The sequence below is a fragment of the Ursus arctos genome, chromosome X (genome assembly GCF_023065955.2).
Source record: "Ursus arctos isolate Adak ecotype North America chromosome X, UrsArc2.0, whole genome shotgun sequence".
In the NCBI taxonomy this organism is placed as follows: Eukaryota; Metazoa; Chordata; class Mammalia; order Carnivora; family Ursidae; genus Ursus; species Ursus arctos.
The window spans coordinates 26,995,363-27,007,948 of NC_079873.1; the positions used below are offsets into that span (position 1 = coordinate 26,995,363).

At 33.9% G+C, this 12,586-nt stretch overlaps 1 protein-coding gene across 17 annotated transcripts in view; it reads right to left on the reverse strand.

The window, feature by feature from the left end:
• DMD (dystrophin) overlaps positions 1–12,586 on the reverse strand; it is a 2,358,181-nt gene that overhangs the window by 1,292,419 nt on the left and 1,053,176 nt on the right. For all 17 annotated transcript variants that reach the window (XM_057310259.1, XM_057309646.1, XM_048213297.2 and 14 more), the window contains 3 exons: positions 6,314–6,459; positions 3,250–3,465; positions 299–412 (listed from right to left, as the gene is read on the reverse strand). In XM_057310259.1, the coding sequence (XP_057166242.1) occupies positions 299–412; positions 3,250–3,465; positions 6,314–6,459 (476 nt within the window). The remainder of the gene's footprint in view (positions 1–298; positions 413–3,249; positions 3,466–6,313; positions 6,460–12,586) is intronic.

The window sequence follows — 12,586 nt, forward strand, 5'->3', positions numbered from 1 at the left end:
TGCTCATCATTTATTTAACCTGGTTTCTCAACACTGGCACTACTATCATTTTAGACTGGCTTATTTTTGTTGTGAGAGGCTCTTTGGTACATCGTAGAACATGTACAGAGCATTCCTGGCCTCTATTCCTACAGGCTAGCAGCATCCGCCCCTCTCCAAGTTGTGACAAAAATGTCTCTAGAGATTGTTAAATGTCCCCCAGGGGAGCAAAACCACTCTGGTTAAGGACCACTGATAAAACCAATCATAACTTCCACACAGAAGTCTTCATATGATAAGGGTCATATAAAAATCTTACCCTGCACTGTTTCAGCTGTCTTTTCAGAATTTCTGAATCCCCAAGGGCAGGCCATTCCTCCTTTAGGAAAACATCAACTTCAGCCATCCATTTCTTCAGAGTTTTTATGTGATTCTGGAATCAGAGATCCATTTTAAGCCTTATTGGGGTGTTCATTTCTCTTAACACAATTCATCACAGTGATATTTATGAACACAAGCCCAGAAACAATTCCTGTGTTTGTAGGATGTCTCTAAGTAGCTCTTCAGGAAAAGAATATTTTTACTAAGACTGCACTTTTATGGTCTACTGTATGAGCACTGGTGTATGAAGTCTGCTATTGTTAAAAATAAAAAATTACTACCAAATGTGGTTTTATGATGTTACTCTTGAGAACATTAAATCATATCACCCTCTAGAGAAATTTTAAGTTACAAAACAACTCATGATAATACTAACAATGTGCCCTTACAGTACATAAAACAAACTATGAACAATAAACTCAATGTAATGGTGTCTTTACAGCCTCCCTAAACCTGAACTTCCACAAATTGTTTTCTACAGTTGACAGTTTAAATAGTCCCTCCAGTTGGGAACTTTTCAGAACACAAGATTTTGTCGCCTTTGAAAAGAAAACTTCTGACTTTAATTTCTTATTTGCCTGACCAGGCTGAAGTAATGATCAGGTGAAAAATGTCATCTTTTATCATTTATAAATAGCCAAGTACCTCCCATTATTCTTTCACATATTGCTCCCCCCACCTCCCGACTGCTTTTTTTGGCTACTTTTCAAACGTATGATTTTCAAGCTCCTTTATTGCCCACACAATTCAAGTCTGCTGCCCAGATGTGCTATTTCCTCCCTTCTTAATTAAATCTCTATTGAAAATATGTGCTTCCTAGAAAGCTTCCCCTTCACTATGATTAATACTAATGCTTTTTAAAAGCATTTGACTAAATCTAAGAACTTCAGATTTCAACATTATCATCTTGCTGATGTCTCTTGAGTCTGGTTTCGCGTTTCTTCCATCTCGCCACTGTCCTAGTTCAGATCTTATTATTGGCTCCTTGATTACTGCATTAGCTCTTTTTGGTGTTAGCCTCAATCTTTCCCTACTCTAATCCATTCTTCACATGGGTGTCAGGAGTTTTCTTCACTCCTTCGTCTTATCACAGCGATGCTTTGAAAACACAAATATTATCATCGTATCTCTCTCCCTTTAAAATAGCATTTCCAAATTCTAATTTTTTAATCCCACTGTCATTAGGTTTGTAATTCATATTCCAATGCGTGGCATCCGGGTCCATTCACTATCTACTCTTAGATCATTTTTCTAATCATATGCATTATTAATCTCCAAACGTATTTTTGTCTCTCCAAGACTGAACCCCTTCTGGCTAAGTGAACATACGGCTTCATTTTGTCAGATACCTTCTCTCCCTCTTCATCAGCTGACTAAATTCTACTTGATCAAGGTGTAGCCCAGATAACCCATATTCAAAGAACATTTCATAGCCCCTTGGCCCAGGTTATGTTGGATTTCTTTTCTGTCTCTTGTGGTAATATTTACTGTACTGTTTAATTTACTTCCTGTGTTGGCTGAATAATGACCTCCCCAAGATGTTCATGCCCTCATCCCTGGAACCTGTGAATATGGTCCCTTACATGGCAAAAAATAATTTGCAGATGAGATTAAGGATTTTGAAATGGAGAGATTATTCTGGGTTATCTAGCCAGGCACAATGTAATTGCAAGGGTTCTTATTAAGAGGGGGTCAGGAGTGTGAGAGCTAGAGAAAGAGGCTCTAAGATGCTGCACTGCTGATGTTGAAGAAAGAGGATGCACATATCAGGGGAGAAATGTCATTTCCAGAAGCTAACAAGGACAAGGCAACAGATTTTCTGCTAAAGACTCTGCAAAAGACACAGCCCTGCCTCCACGTTGATTTTAGCCCACTGCGGCTGATTTTGGACTTCTGACCTCCAGAACTGTACAATAATAAATTTGTGCCATTTTAAGCTACTAAATTTGCAGTAATTCATTACAGCAGTGATAGGGAACTAACACACCTTTTCCCTTCACTAGAATGAGGGCTCCTTGTTGGCAAGGACCATGTATTTATACCCTCTTTTAGCACTGGTACTGGCAAAATGTGTTTGCGTGTATGTGTGTGTGCACATATGTTTATATGTAGAGCCATGTTCATATGTATGTTGTGCTTTAAAGAATGTATTAGGACTCATTCTTTTGGTTTGTAAGAGTTAAAAACAAACAACTAATAGCTGGACTGGGACTTAAACCCAGAAGTATCTTGTTCCAATGCTTTCCATCATGCCATGATGCAGTCAAAGATTCATCCCAGCATTAATATTCTTCACAATAATTCACCCCATAAGAGAGGTATTACCTATCTCAGTAAACATTTTAGACTTTAGACTAGAATGCAATTGTTGGTTTGGCATTTTCAGCTTCAGTGATTAGGAGCATGGTGACACTATTCAAACAAATTAAGTCAGTAGGAGCTGGTCTGTGGAAGCTAATGAGGTCAAATTTATATATACAATTAGAAGTAAAATATGTGGATAAAATGATATGACTATATTACGTGACAGATAATTTTTTATCTATTCATAAGCTAAGTGATACCTATATTTTAAAGGACAACCAGACTAAAGGAGAGACTGGTTTTGAAAATTTTTAAGCTAAAAATCTATTTAAGTCCTATCGGTATTGGTGGCAAAAAAAAAATAATGATTCTCTAGAGAATCTAGAAAGGGGAACTCTTAATTACTGGTTTCTTTAAAGAAATAAGCAAAATATGCTCATTTGAGAAAAATGTGTGTCTTTTGATCTTATCACTGACTTTGAAGAACTATGGAGGTTAAATGTCTATTTGCCTTTAAATTTTAAAACACATTAGGGGAGAAACAAGCAAAGAAAAAATGAATACAAAAGTCCAATCTTGAATTACCTGAATTTTTCGAAGTTTAGCCATTTGCTCCTCCAGCTTCTGGCAATGTTCAACCAGCTGAGAAGACAGCTGCTTCCAGCGGCCCTCCATCTCTTCAAATTCTGACTGATACTTCCGGCTAATATCAGACACTGGTGCTTTCTTTGACATCTCTTTCACAGTGGTGCTGAGATAGTTTAGGCCACTGTGCTGCTCTTGCAGAGAGCTTTGTAAAGCCTCAAAATTAAAAAGGGAAAGTACATGTATACTAATTGATGAATAATAATGAGTTTCATTGTACAGTTTCACTTACAGGTTTCACTTAAATGTATTTACAGTGAAAGCTATGTGATTCAAACATCTAAAAATATAGGTGATGTGCCATCAGTTACAGAGTAACTGGGAGTAATTTAAATTCTACTATTTACCCTAAGAGTAATTTGCACAGAAATATTTTACTTAAAAATCTATGCCTGTTTTTATGAATAATGTCAAATATAACCCAAACTGTATCTAAATGAACCAGAGTTCTAGCACACCTAATTTTATTGCATCATGTCTGGATATTAATAACTGTATTTACGATATAGTTATGGAGCTTAATTTAATTACACTGAGTCTTTAGTAAGACAACTTCTAATGCTCTCTAGGTAAAAACATAACTAAATCATATAGATACATGGGATAACAAAACTGAGTAAGATATCAGATGTATGGCCTACGAATGCCAATTAATTAAAGTTCCATATTTTTTACAAGACATTTCTTTTTGGTGTTACAGTAAAATTCTAGGATAATTTGGGGGAGAATTTCTAAAGTTGGTTTTACAATTGTCCTGTGTAACCTATGCAATCGCTTATAACAGAATGTATATCTTTAGGGTTTCCTCACTCGCTATTTATTACTTTCCGGTTATAAAGTAATGAAGGTTCAAGATAAAACATGGAAAAATTACCCATTTGCATATGATTTTATGTAAACTTTATGTTTCTACAACTAAATATTGAATATGTGAACATATTATATACACACATACACAATCATTCCTTCTTTTATAATGTGATCTATAATATTTCCCAAATATGCCAAATACATGCCTTTTATAGCTATATAATATCTTGTGCCTATTTTGTGGTATTTTAGTTTTTTTTTTTACTTTGCTTTAATTTTACTTCATTAAACTTGATTTATTATTTAGACAATATCTAGCATGCATATAACTATATTTTGAGCTAGGCCTTTTTTTGTGATCCTTTTCCCACATCATTAAGTATTTTTCAAAAACATAAATTTTAATGGCTTCTCTGGTTCATTTAACTATTTCCCATTATTAGCTCTACAAATTAACTTCTAGTTTTCCACCCCTGTAAATTATGTTTATAATCTACCCACCTATATATCTCCATCTATTTTTCTATTTTTTCATGTATTCTGATTACTAAGACACAGACTTCATGAAAATAGTATTTACATGCATAATGCAATTAATTATTTTGTACGTTGTTAGGAAGTACTGAAAAGTTTCCTCAGCAAAATTTTAATTCAATTTACATTCCCACCAGAAAGTGAGAAGGTAGTTCATTGCTGCCAGACCTGAACTTATGTATATCTTTGTGTTTGCAACTTAGATGTAAAAAATGGTATTTCATTTTATACATTTGTACTTCATACTCTACAATTTGAGTTATAATTTTTCATGGGTCTAATGGCTGTTTATGTCTCTCTTTGTGACTTCCTTACTCAATTTTTTTCCCTTGGTCTCATCTTTCTTTTAAATTGTCTGGTATTTTTTCCATGTTTGCAATTGTGCCCATTTATTTGTGTGTTTCTCTCTTATATGTTTTTAAATATTTTACTTAAAAATTTCTCCAAAATTTGTGCTTATTAAATAGTTTTTGAACTTTTCAATATATGTGGTATTTTTTTTGTGTGTGTAACATTTGACACAAAGTTCTAACTACATTTTTTTTGGCTACTTAATACAATTCCTCAGTAATATTTGTAAGTAATTTTTCTCTTCAATGTTTCTTCAGTAGAAGTATGTTCTCCCACTCATCTATATACATTTAGTGTATACTCAATCCACTCCTCTAGTTGCTGTATTCTTTGTACTCTTTTTAAGTTTATAGTTCTATTAAGTTATGTATCCTTCAAAGTAAATTTTGGAATCATTCCAAGTATTAAAAACAACATTAAAAAAAACAAGATCAAACAGTTATAGGTTGCTTGATGTGATAGCAGAGGAAGCAGCCAGTCTAAATAGGGCAATATATACTGAGAAATGTTTAAATAGAGATTTCTTTGAAGAAATAGTTCTAACATAACTTTAAGAAATAATATTTAATTCTTGAAAAAGAACTCTTCATATAAAAGTTAATTTTCTATTTTCTTCTTAATTCTCAAAATGTAGACATATCTCAGCTCCCAAATACAATTAATAAATGCTTTCTTGACTTAAAAAATAAAATGTGATTCGATATATAACACAAGCTTTTCAGAATTAGTAGGAAAATATTCTGAAATCTCCTAAAAATTTCTTTCATTTACCATATTAGTATTTTTCTATTACTTGATATAAGGCAGCTAAAAATGTAGTTAATAAAAAAAATAAAAAAAATGTAGTTAATAGAACTCAAAAAATTAATTATGATATTACAGAAGGCTAATGTTTAAAATTTATTTTATAACTACACAGATTTTACCACTTTGTGTTTGGAAATGTGAAAGGAGTTATAAATTAGCCAGCAAAGGGGGGGGGAATAATATCACAACTTTTATAATAATCAAAATCATTGTGTCTGAAAATACACACTAAACGAGAAAGAATAAACTTCATACACAGACCATGTCATTATCTTCAAAGATAGAATTTTTGTCTTATGGAGAGAAAGCACAAATGCGTAAAATATTATGTTTTTTAAATCTTATCTTCACTTTTCCAACTGGTAAACTATCATACTTGCCACAATTATTTTATTTCTATTATTTTTATATTACACCAATATAAAAGAAATGTTACACCAATGTACTGTTTGATAGATGAAATCTGCACTATATTGTTTAAGACATACAAATATTCACAGACCTGTAACTCTCTAAGTCTCTGCTCCATGATGTCATATTCAGTGACAGTGACCTGAGGTATAGAGAGTTTGGTTTCTGACTGCTGGATCCATGTCAGGATGGTACTCATGGTCTCCTGATAGCGCACGGGTGGCAAAGTGTCAAAAACTTTATCAAAAGGCAAGAGAAGAGAATCACTATATTATTTTAAACTTTGTCATTATGTTTTCCTAAGTTGTCAGCAAACTAAATCACACTGCTAATTACAAATATTAACAAGTTGTGAAAATGTGAAGATACAAATTAGAATGTGATGATGATACTGAAGATAAAATCCTACTACATGTATGATATTTTGACAAAAACCACAGACACACACAAATATACATATACATATACATATATATTATACTGAATCCTCACATCAGACCTGCAAGTTTTGTGCTGTTAAAGTCATTTTTTTAAGGTAAGGAAATGACAAAACATAGAGGCTAAGTAATGTGTCCATGGTAACAAAGTCAGTACTTGGAGAAACCAAGGAGAGTTCATGTATATTGACTTTGAAGGCTACTCTTTCTGTGCTATCATTTGCCTTTGCAGAAAACAGTATCATTACCCACAGCAGTTAATATTTTAAATTATATCATGTCACTTATTTTACTAAAAAAAATTATGTGTATTTAGTATGTGTCAGAAACTCTTATAATGATTACCCATATTATTATTCTTAATTCTTACAATACACGTGTAAGATAAGTATTTTTATTTTCACAGTCGAGGAAACTGAGCCTACAAAAAAAGGTCAACTAATTTGCTCACACTCAAGAACCTAGTAAATAGTAGAGCGAGAATTTTAAACCAGGTTTGTCTGGTTTCAAAGTCAAAACCACTACTCAACAGTATACTTTCCCTTACATATATATATATAGGTATAAATTAGGGAATGAAAAATACATTAAGTACAATATGTGTGCATATATATAAATACAAGCTTTAAACCATATGTGAATATATGTGTATATATACTTTACACAACTATAATTGTTTAAACAGTTAAAACTGTACCTACATTAAATGAGAAGAAATAAAAATTTTCAGATTTGTCAGCTTATCAATAAAGTGATAAGGTAACATAAGCACGGTAGAAGTATAAAACAGTTAATTTATGAGATGTTATAATATTACAGATTCCCCAAAACTGAGTCAGCATCCATCTCTGTACAGATTCAGGGAGGGACAGAATAAGGAAGATGATAGATAGATAGATAGATAGATAGATAGATAGATAGATAGATAGATAGATGATAGATAGATGCCAAGAAATTTAGAGAACCCATTGCTTTTTAGCACAAGCCAGTGTAAAATCAAAATCTCTCAAATCCCGAAAAAAGATAAACACTAAATGATTAATAAATTTGACCGAATTTTACTATATTAACCAATATAATTCTAGCTAGAGCTTAGGAAATAATCATGATTTGATACTTTTTCCCGTTAATTTAGACAACATATTAACAACGTATGCATTAATTTGCATTATTCAATGGATAATTTATATTACATAAAGTTTCAGGTTCCCTTTAAAATCATGATAAAGTATTGAAGATCCAGACCACCATTACATGTGGACACTGTCTATGATATTGCATAGATGGAACTTCTTATTCCATGTTTTGATTCAGAATGTTTGGGTACATTTCTTCTTTTGCTATCTGGACCCCGAGTAAACACTCCACATGTCTCACAGAGGGATTGCATTAGGGAAGAGCTAGAATTGAAAGAAGACCTACCAAGTCCATAGTCTCTGAACTTGCTACCTCACTACCTACATGTAAGTTCGTCAATCAGGATATACTTTTATCTGAAGAGCTATGATAATAGCTACCCAATGGGCTCTAATATCACCCTCAAGTCTGCCTCTGCTCTAGAGGAGGTCCCGATTATATTCTCCCTTCTTTAGTTTCCTTGTGTATAATGAAAAGTTAACCATTTCTGTCTCTGAATTGTTGATGTTTTTCTGTATAACTGCTTCTAATCTGTATTCAGGTGTAAGACATAAAGTCCTCCCACTGAGATCTAAGCCAAGCTTCCCTTCTATTCTCAGAGAAGGCAGATGACTTCTAAAATGATCAAGAAGTACCTTTGTATCTCACACGTAAGTTACCTAGCACAAGCAAAAGCCCACACAATGTAAGATCCTTTCCAGCCTCTCCATGCGTGCTCTTGCTTCCTTTCAATCTATCACTATGCTCAGTTTTCGAAAATGCAAAACTGATTTATGATGTTACATCACTGCATAAATTGTTTCCCTTGGGATCATGTATTTATTTTTTTTATTTAAATTCAATTAACACATAGTGTATTATTAGTTTCAGAGGTAGAGTTCAGTGATTCACCAGTCTTATATAAACCCAGTGCTCACTACATCCCATGCCCTCCTCAATACCCATTACCCAGTTACTCCATCCTCAGTTTGTTTCCTATGATTGAGAGTCTCTTAAGGTTTGTCTCTCTCTCTGATTTCATCTTGTTCTTTTTTCCCTCCCTTTCCCTATGCTCCTCTGTTTTGTTTCTTAAATTCCACATAGGATTAAAATCATAGGATCATTGTCTTTCTTGGATTGACTTATTTCACTCAGCATAATACCCTCTAGTTCCATCCACGTCACACAAAAATAGACTCAAAATGGATGAAAGACCTAAATGTGAGACAGGAATCCATCAAAATTCTAGAAAACACATGCAGCAACCTCTTTGACCTTGGCCATAGCAACTTCTTGCTAGACACATCTCCGAAGGCAAGGGAAACAAAGACAAAAATGAACTATTGGGACTTTATCAAGTTAAAAAGCTTTTGCACAGCAAAGGAAACAGTCGACAAAACCAAAAGACAACCTACAGAATGGGAGAAGATATTTGCAAATGTCTTATCTGATAAAGGGCTAGTATCCAAAATCTATAGAGAACTTATCAAACTCAACACCCAAAGAACAAATAATCCATCAAGAGATGGGCAGAAGATAAGAACAGACATTTCTCCAAAGAAGACATCTAAATGGCCAACAGACACAGGAAAAAATGCTCATCAGTTGGCATCAGGGAAATACAAATCAAAACTACAATGAGATACCACAGCGTAAAATTTATCAATACTGTTTCATTTTTTTAGAATCCTCACCCACAGCTCACGAAAGGCCCCTACACTATCCACCTCTCCAGACTCATCTTTCATCACCTACTCCCCTCTGTGCTCCAGGGAAACAAGACTTCTCTGATTCTTAACTAGCCATCACCTACTACCCCCCTCCCCAGTCTTATTAATGCCTATTCATCCTCTGGCTTCTATGTAAAGCAGTACATTCTCAAGAAAATCTTTGCTGACCTTCCTAAGTTGGGTAAGTATCCCACCCATTAAATCTTTCTAATCCCCATGGAAAATTCTAAACACTGAGTTGCTTAAATTGACTTTGTTTATTCCTTGTCTCCTTTCTCGCTTCATGGTGTCTAGACTACTAAGGTAGACTTTAACTGCAATTTTTTCTGACATAATTCATTTATAAATTTACAAGGTGTTTGGTGAAAAATTAACAAATAGTAAAGAAAATGTATGTATTGAATCTCATAGTGTAAACAGAGTATGTGTGTGTATGCACACCGACGTGTTTTGGTTTTCTTCTGGAATTTTTTTGAAAAACAACAAAATCATGTTCACAAGTGTATCACTTTGGAACAGAACAATTGATAGAATAACAATTTTTATATCCTAACCAGGAATGTTAGTTTGTGTTTCTATGGAAATACGACCACCACTGCATGAAAAAAAATGTTTATACCTCTCTATTTGTATACCCATACATACAAATAAGAGAAATACATGTATATATTTAGTATATATCATTTATTATTTCAACTATTTATTGAGTGTCAATTTCAACCTCCGTGATATATTTTAAGGATGCAATAATTAAGAGAACAGAGTCCCTGCATTCACTGATTTCACACTTTACTCATGGAGCCAGATAATATTCTAATATAGTTTTGATCAAATTGTAATTAATTTTATAAAAGAAAAATAGAGTGCTATGACAGTAAATATTAAGAACATCTTATATAGACTGGGAGCTCATAAAAATTAGCTTTTGAGCAAAGGTATGGAGGAGTAAGAATTAGCTATGTTAGGACTTCTGGGAGAATACGCAGGGCTCTGAGGTAGGGAATATAGTGTCATTTTCAGAAAATGAAAGGTCAATATGAAGTAGGGAGAAAATAAGCATGAATGAGGCTGTGACTGTAAGTGGGCAACACCCATATCAGGCAGAGTCTTTTAGGTACCTTTAAACTAAGAGCAAAAGAAAGTCACTGTATGTATTACTCAAAGAAGCGACACGGTTAGATTTTCTGTAAGAAAAAGCATTCTGACTGAAGCATAGAAAATAGACTTCTCAGTGTCAAGAATGGATGAAGGGGAGGCAAATTAGTGGTCCAGAAAAGAAACCACAGTAGCCTGGACTAACATGATGACAATGAATATGAAAAGAAATTTGGATGTGAGAACTATTTTGGAGATAAAATCGCATAGGCTGGGAGACTGAATAGAAACAGGAGAGGAAGTGAGTGTGGGACACGGAATAGCAAGGATAATTCCAAGGTTCCTGGTTTCACAACTCCACAGATCTTGGTTCTTGTCCCTGATACTGGAGGGGCCAAAGAGGAAATGGTTGTTGGTTGCAGAGTTGGCAATCATGAGTTTATCTTCTTGGGATTCACTGGGTTTGCAATACCTTGAGATATTTAACTGGAAAGGCAAGGGAGTAGTTGGACATAAGAACCAGGACTTAGAGGGTAGGTCTGGACTGCAGATAAAATGTACAACTGTTCTGTTTATAACATACAGTTAAAGCCAAGGATACCTTTATTTGTATAGCTTCCTTCTAGATGTAAAAAGCATTCATTAGCCAACATGATTTACCTTGTAGTAGCTGAAAAGTGATTATAAGTCACACAGTTTATCTCATTTAAGCCAGACATACCTGAGAATACTAGTGAAGGATTCCTAGTGTTTTGTTATATTTAACTAGGTTATATACGGCAATTTTTTTTTTTGGAAAAATTACAACTCTCCCCCACCCCCAAAATTAAAACCACTCACGGAAAGTAAAGGTACTTAACTCTCACACAAATGATGGTGTAGAAAGAAGGAATATCGAACTGTGTTATCCAGTATGGTAGCCACCAGCTACACATGTCCATTGAGCACCTGAAATGTGGTCAGTATGAACTGAGATGTTGTGCACATGTAAATACATACCAGATTTTGAAGACTTAGTACAAAAATAATGTAAAAAATCCCTATGATTTTTAATTTTGATTCTTTGTTAAAATGATATTATTTGGATGTATTTATTTTAATTAAATATACGATTAGAATTACTTTAATCTCTTTCTTATTTAATAGAGTTACTAGAAGATTTTAAATTATGTATATGGCTTACATTCTATTTATAGTGGATAAGTTGTAGAAGCTGTGGAAAATAACCCATTTGGGGAAAGAAAGAGAGCATACATGTTAGTAGTCTGTAAATAGTGACAGCATTTTAAAACATTGGAGATAATGCTAAGTGAAATAAGTCAAGCAGAGAAAGACAATTATATGGTTTCTCTCATCTATGGAACATAAGAACTAGTAAGATCGGTAGGAGAAGGGATAAAGAAAGGGGGGGTAATCAGAAGGCGGAATGAAGCATGAGAGACTATGGACTCGGAGAAACTGAGGGCTTCAGAGGGGAGGGGGTGGGGGAATGGGATAGGCTGGTGATGGGTAGTAAGGAGGGCACGTATTGCACGGTGCACTGGGTGTTATATGCAACTAATGAATCATCGAACTTTACATCAAAAACCAGGATGTACTGTATGATGACTAACATAATAAAAAATATTATAATAAAAAAATAAAACTACATATTAAATTAAAAAAAAACATTGAAACATCTGCCGTAAATATGAAGCTGGCTCTAACTTGAATTTCTCATCATTTATAAGTAGAAATTAGTGATGGCTTAATATATGAAGTGTACGTGTGTGTGTGTGTGTGTGTGTGTGTGTGTGTGTGTGTGGAAACTAACAGCACTTTCTACTTCTTTGATAAATCTATTTTGGGAAATGCTCATATTGAAGCTATCCTTCTTTTTATTCTATACCAAATAGATTCCAACTTTTCCCCCATCCCTCATAGTTAATAGAATGACAAAAAAAAGTGTAATTAACAAAGATCTTTTTCTACAACTCCAAACCTTAT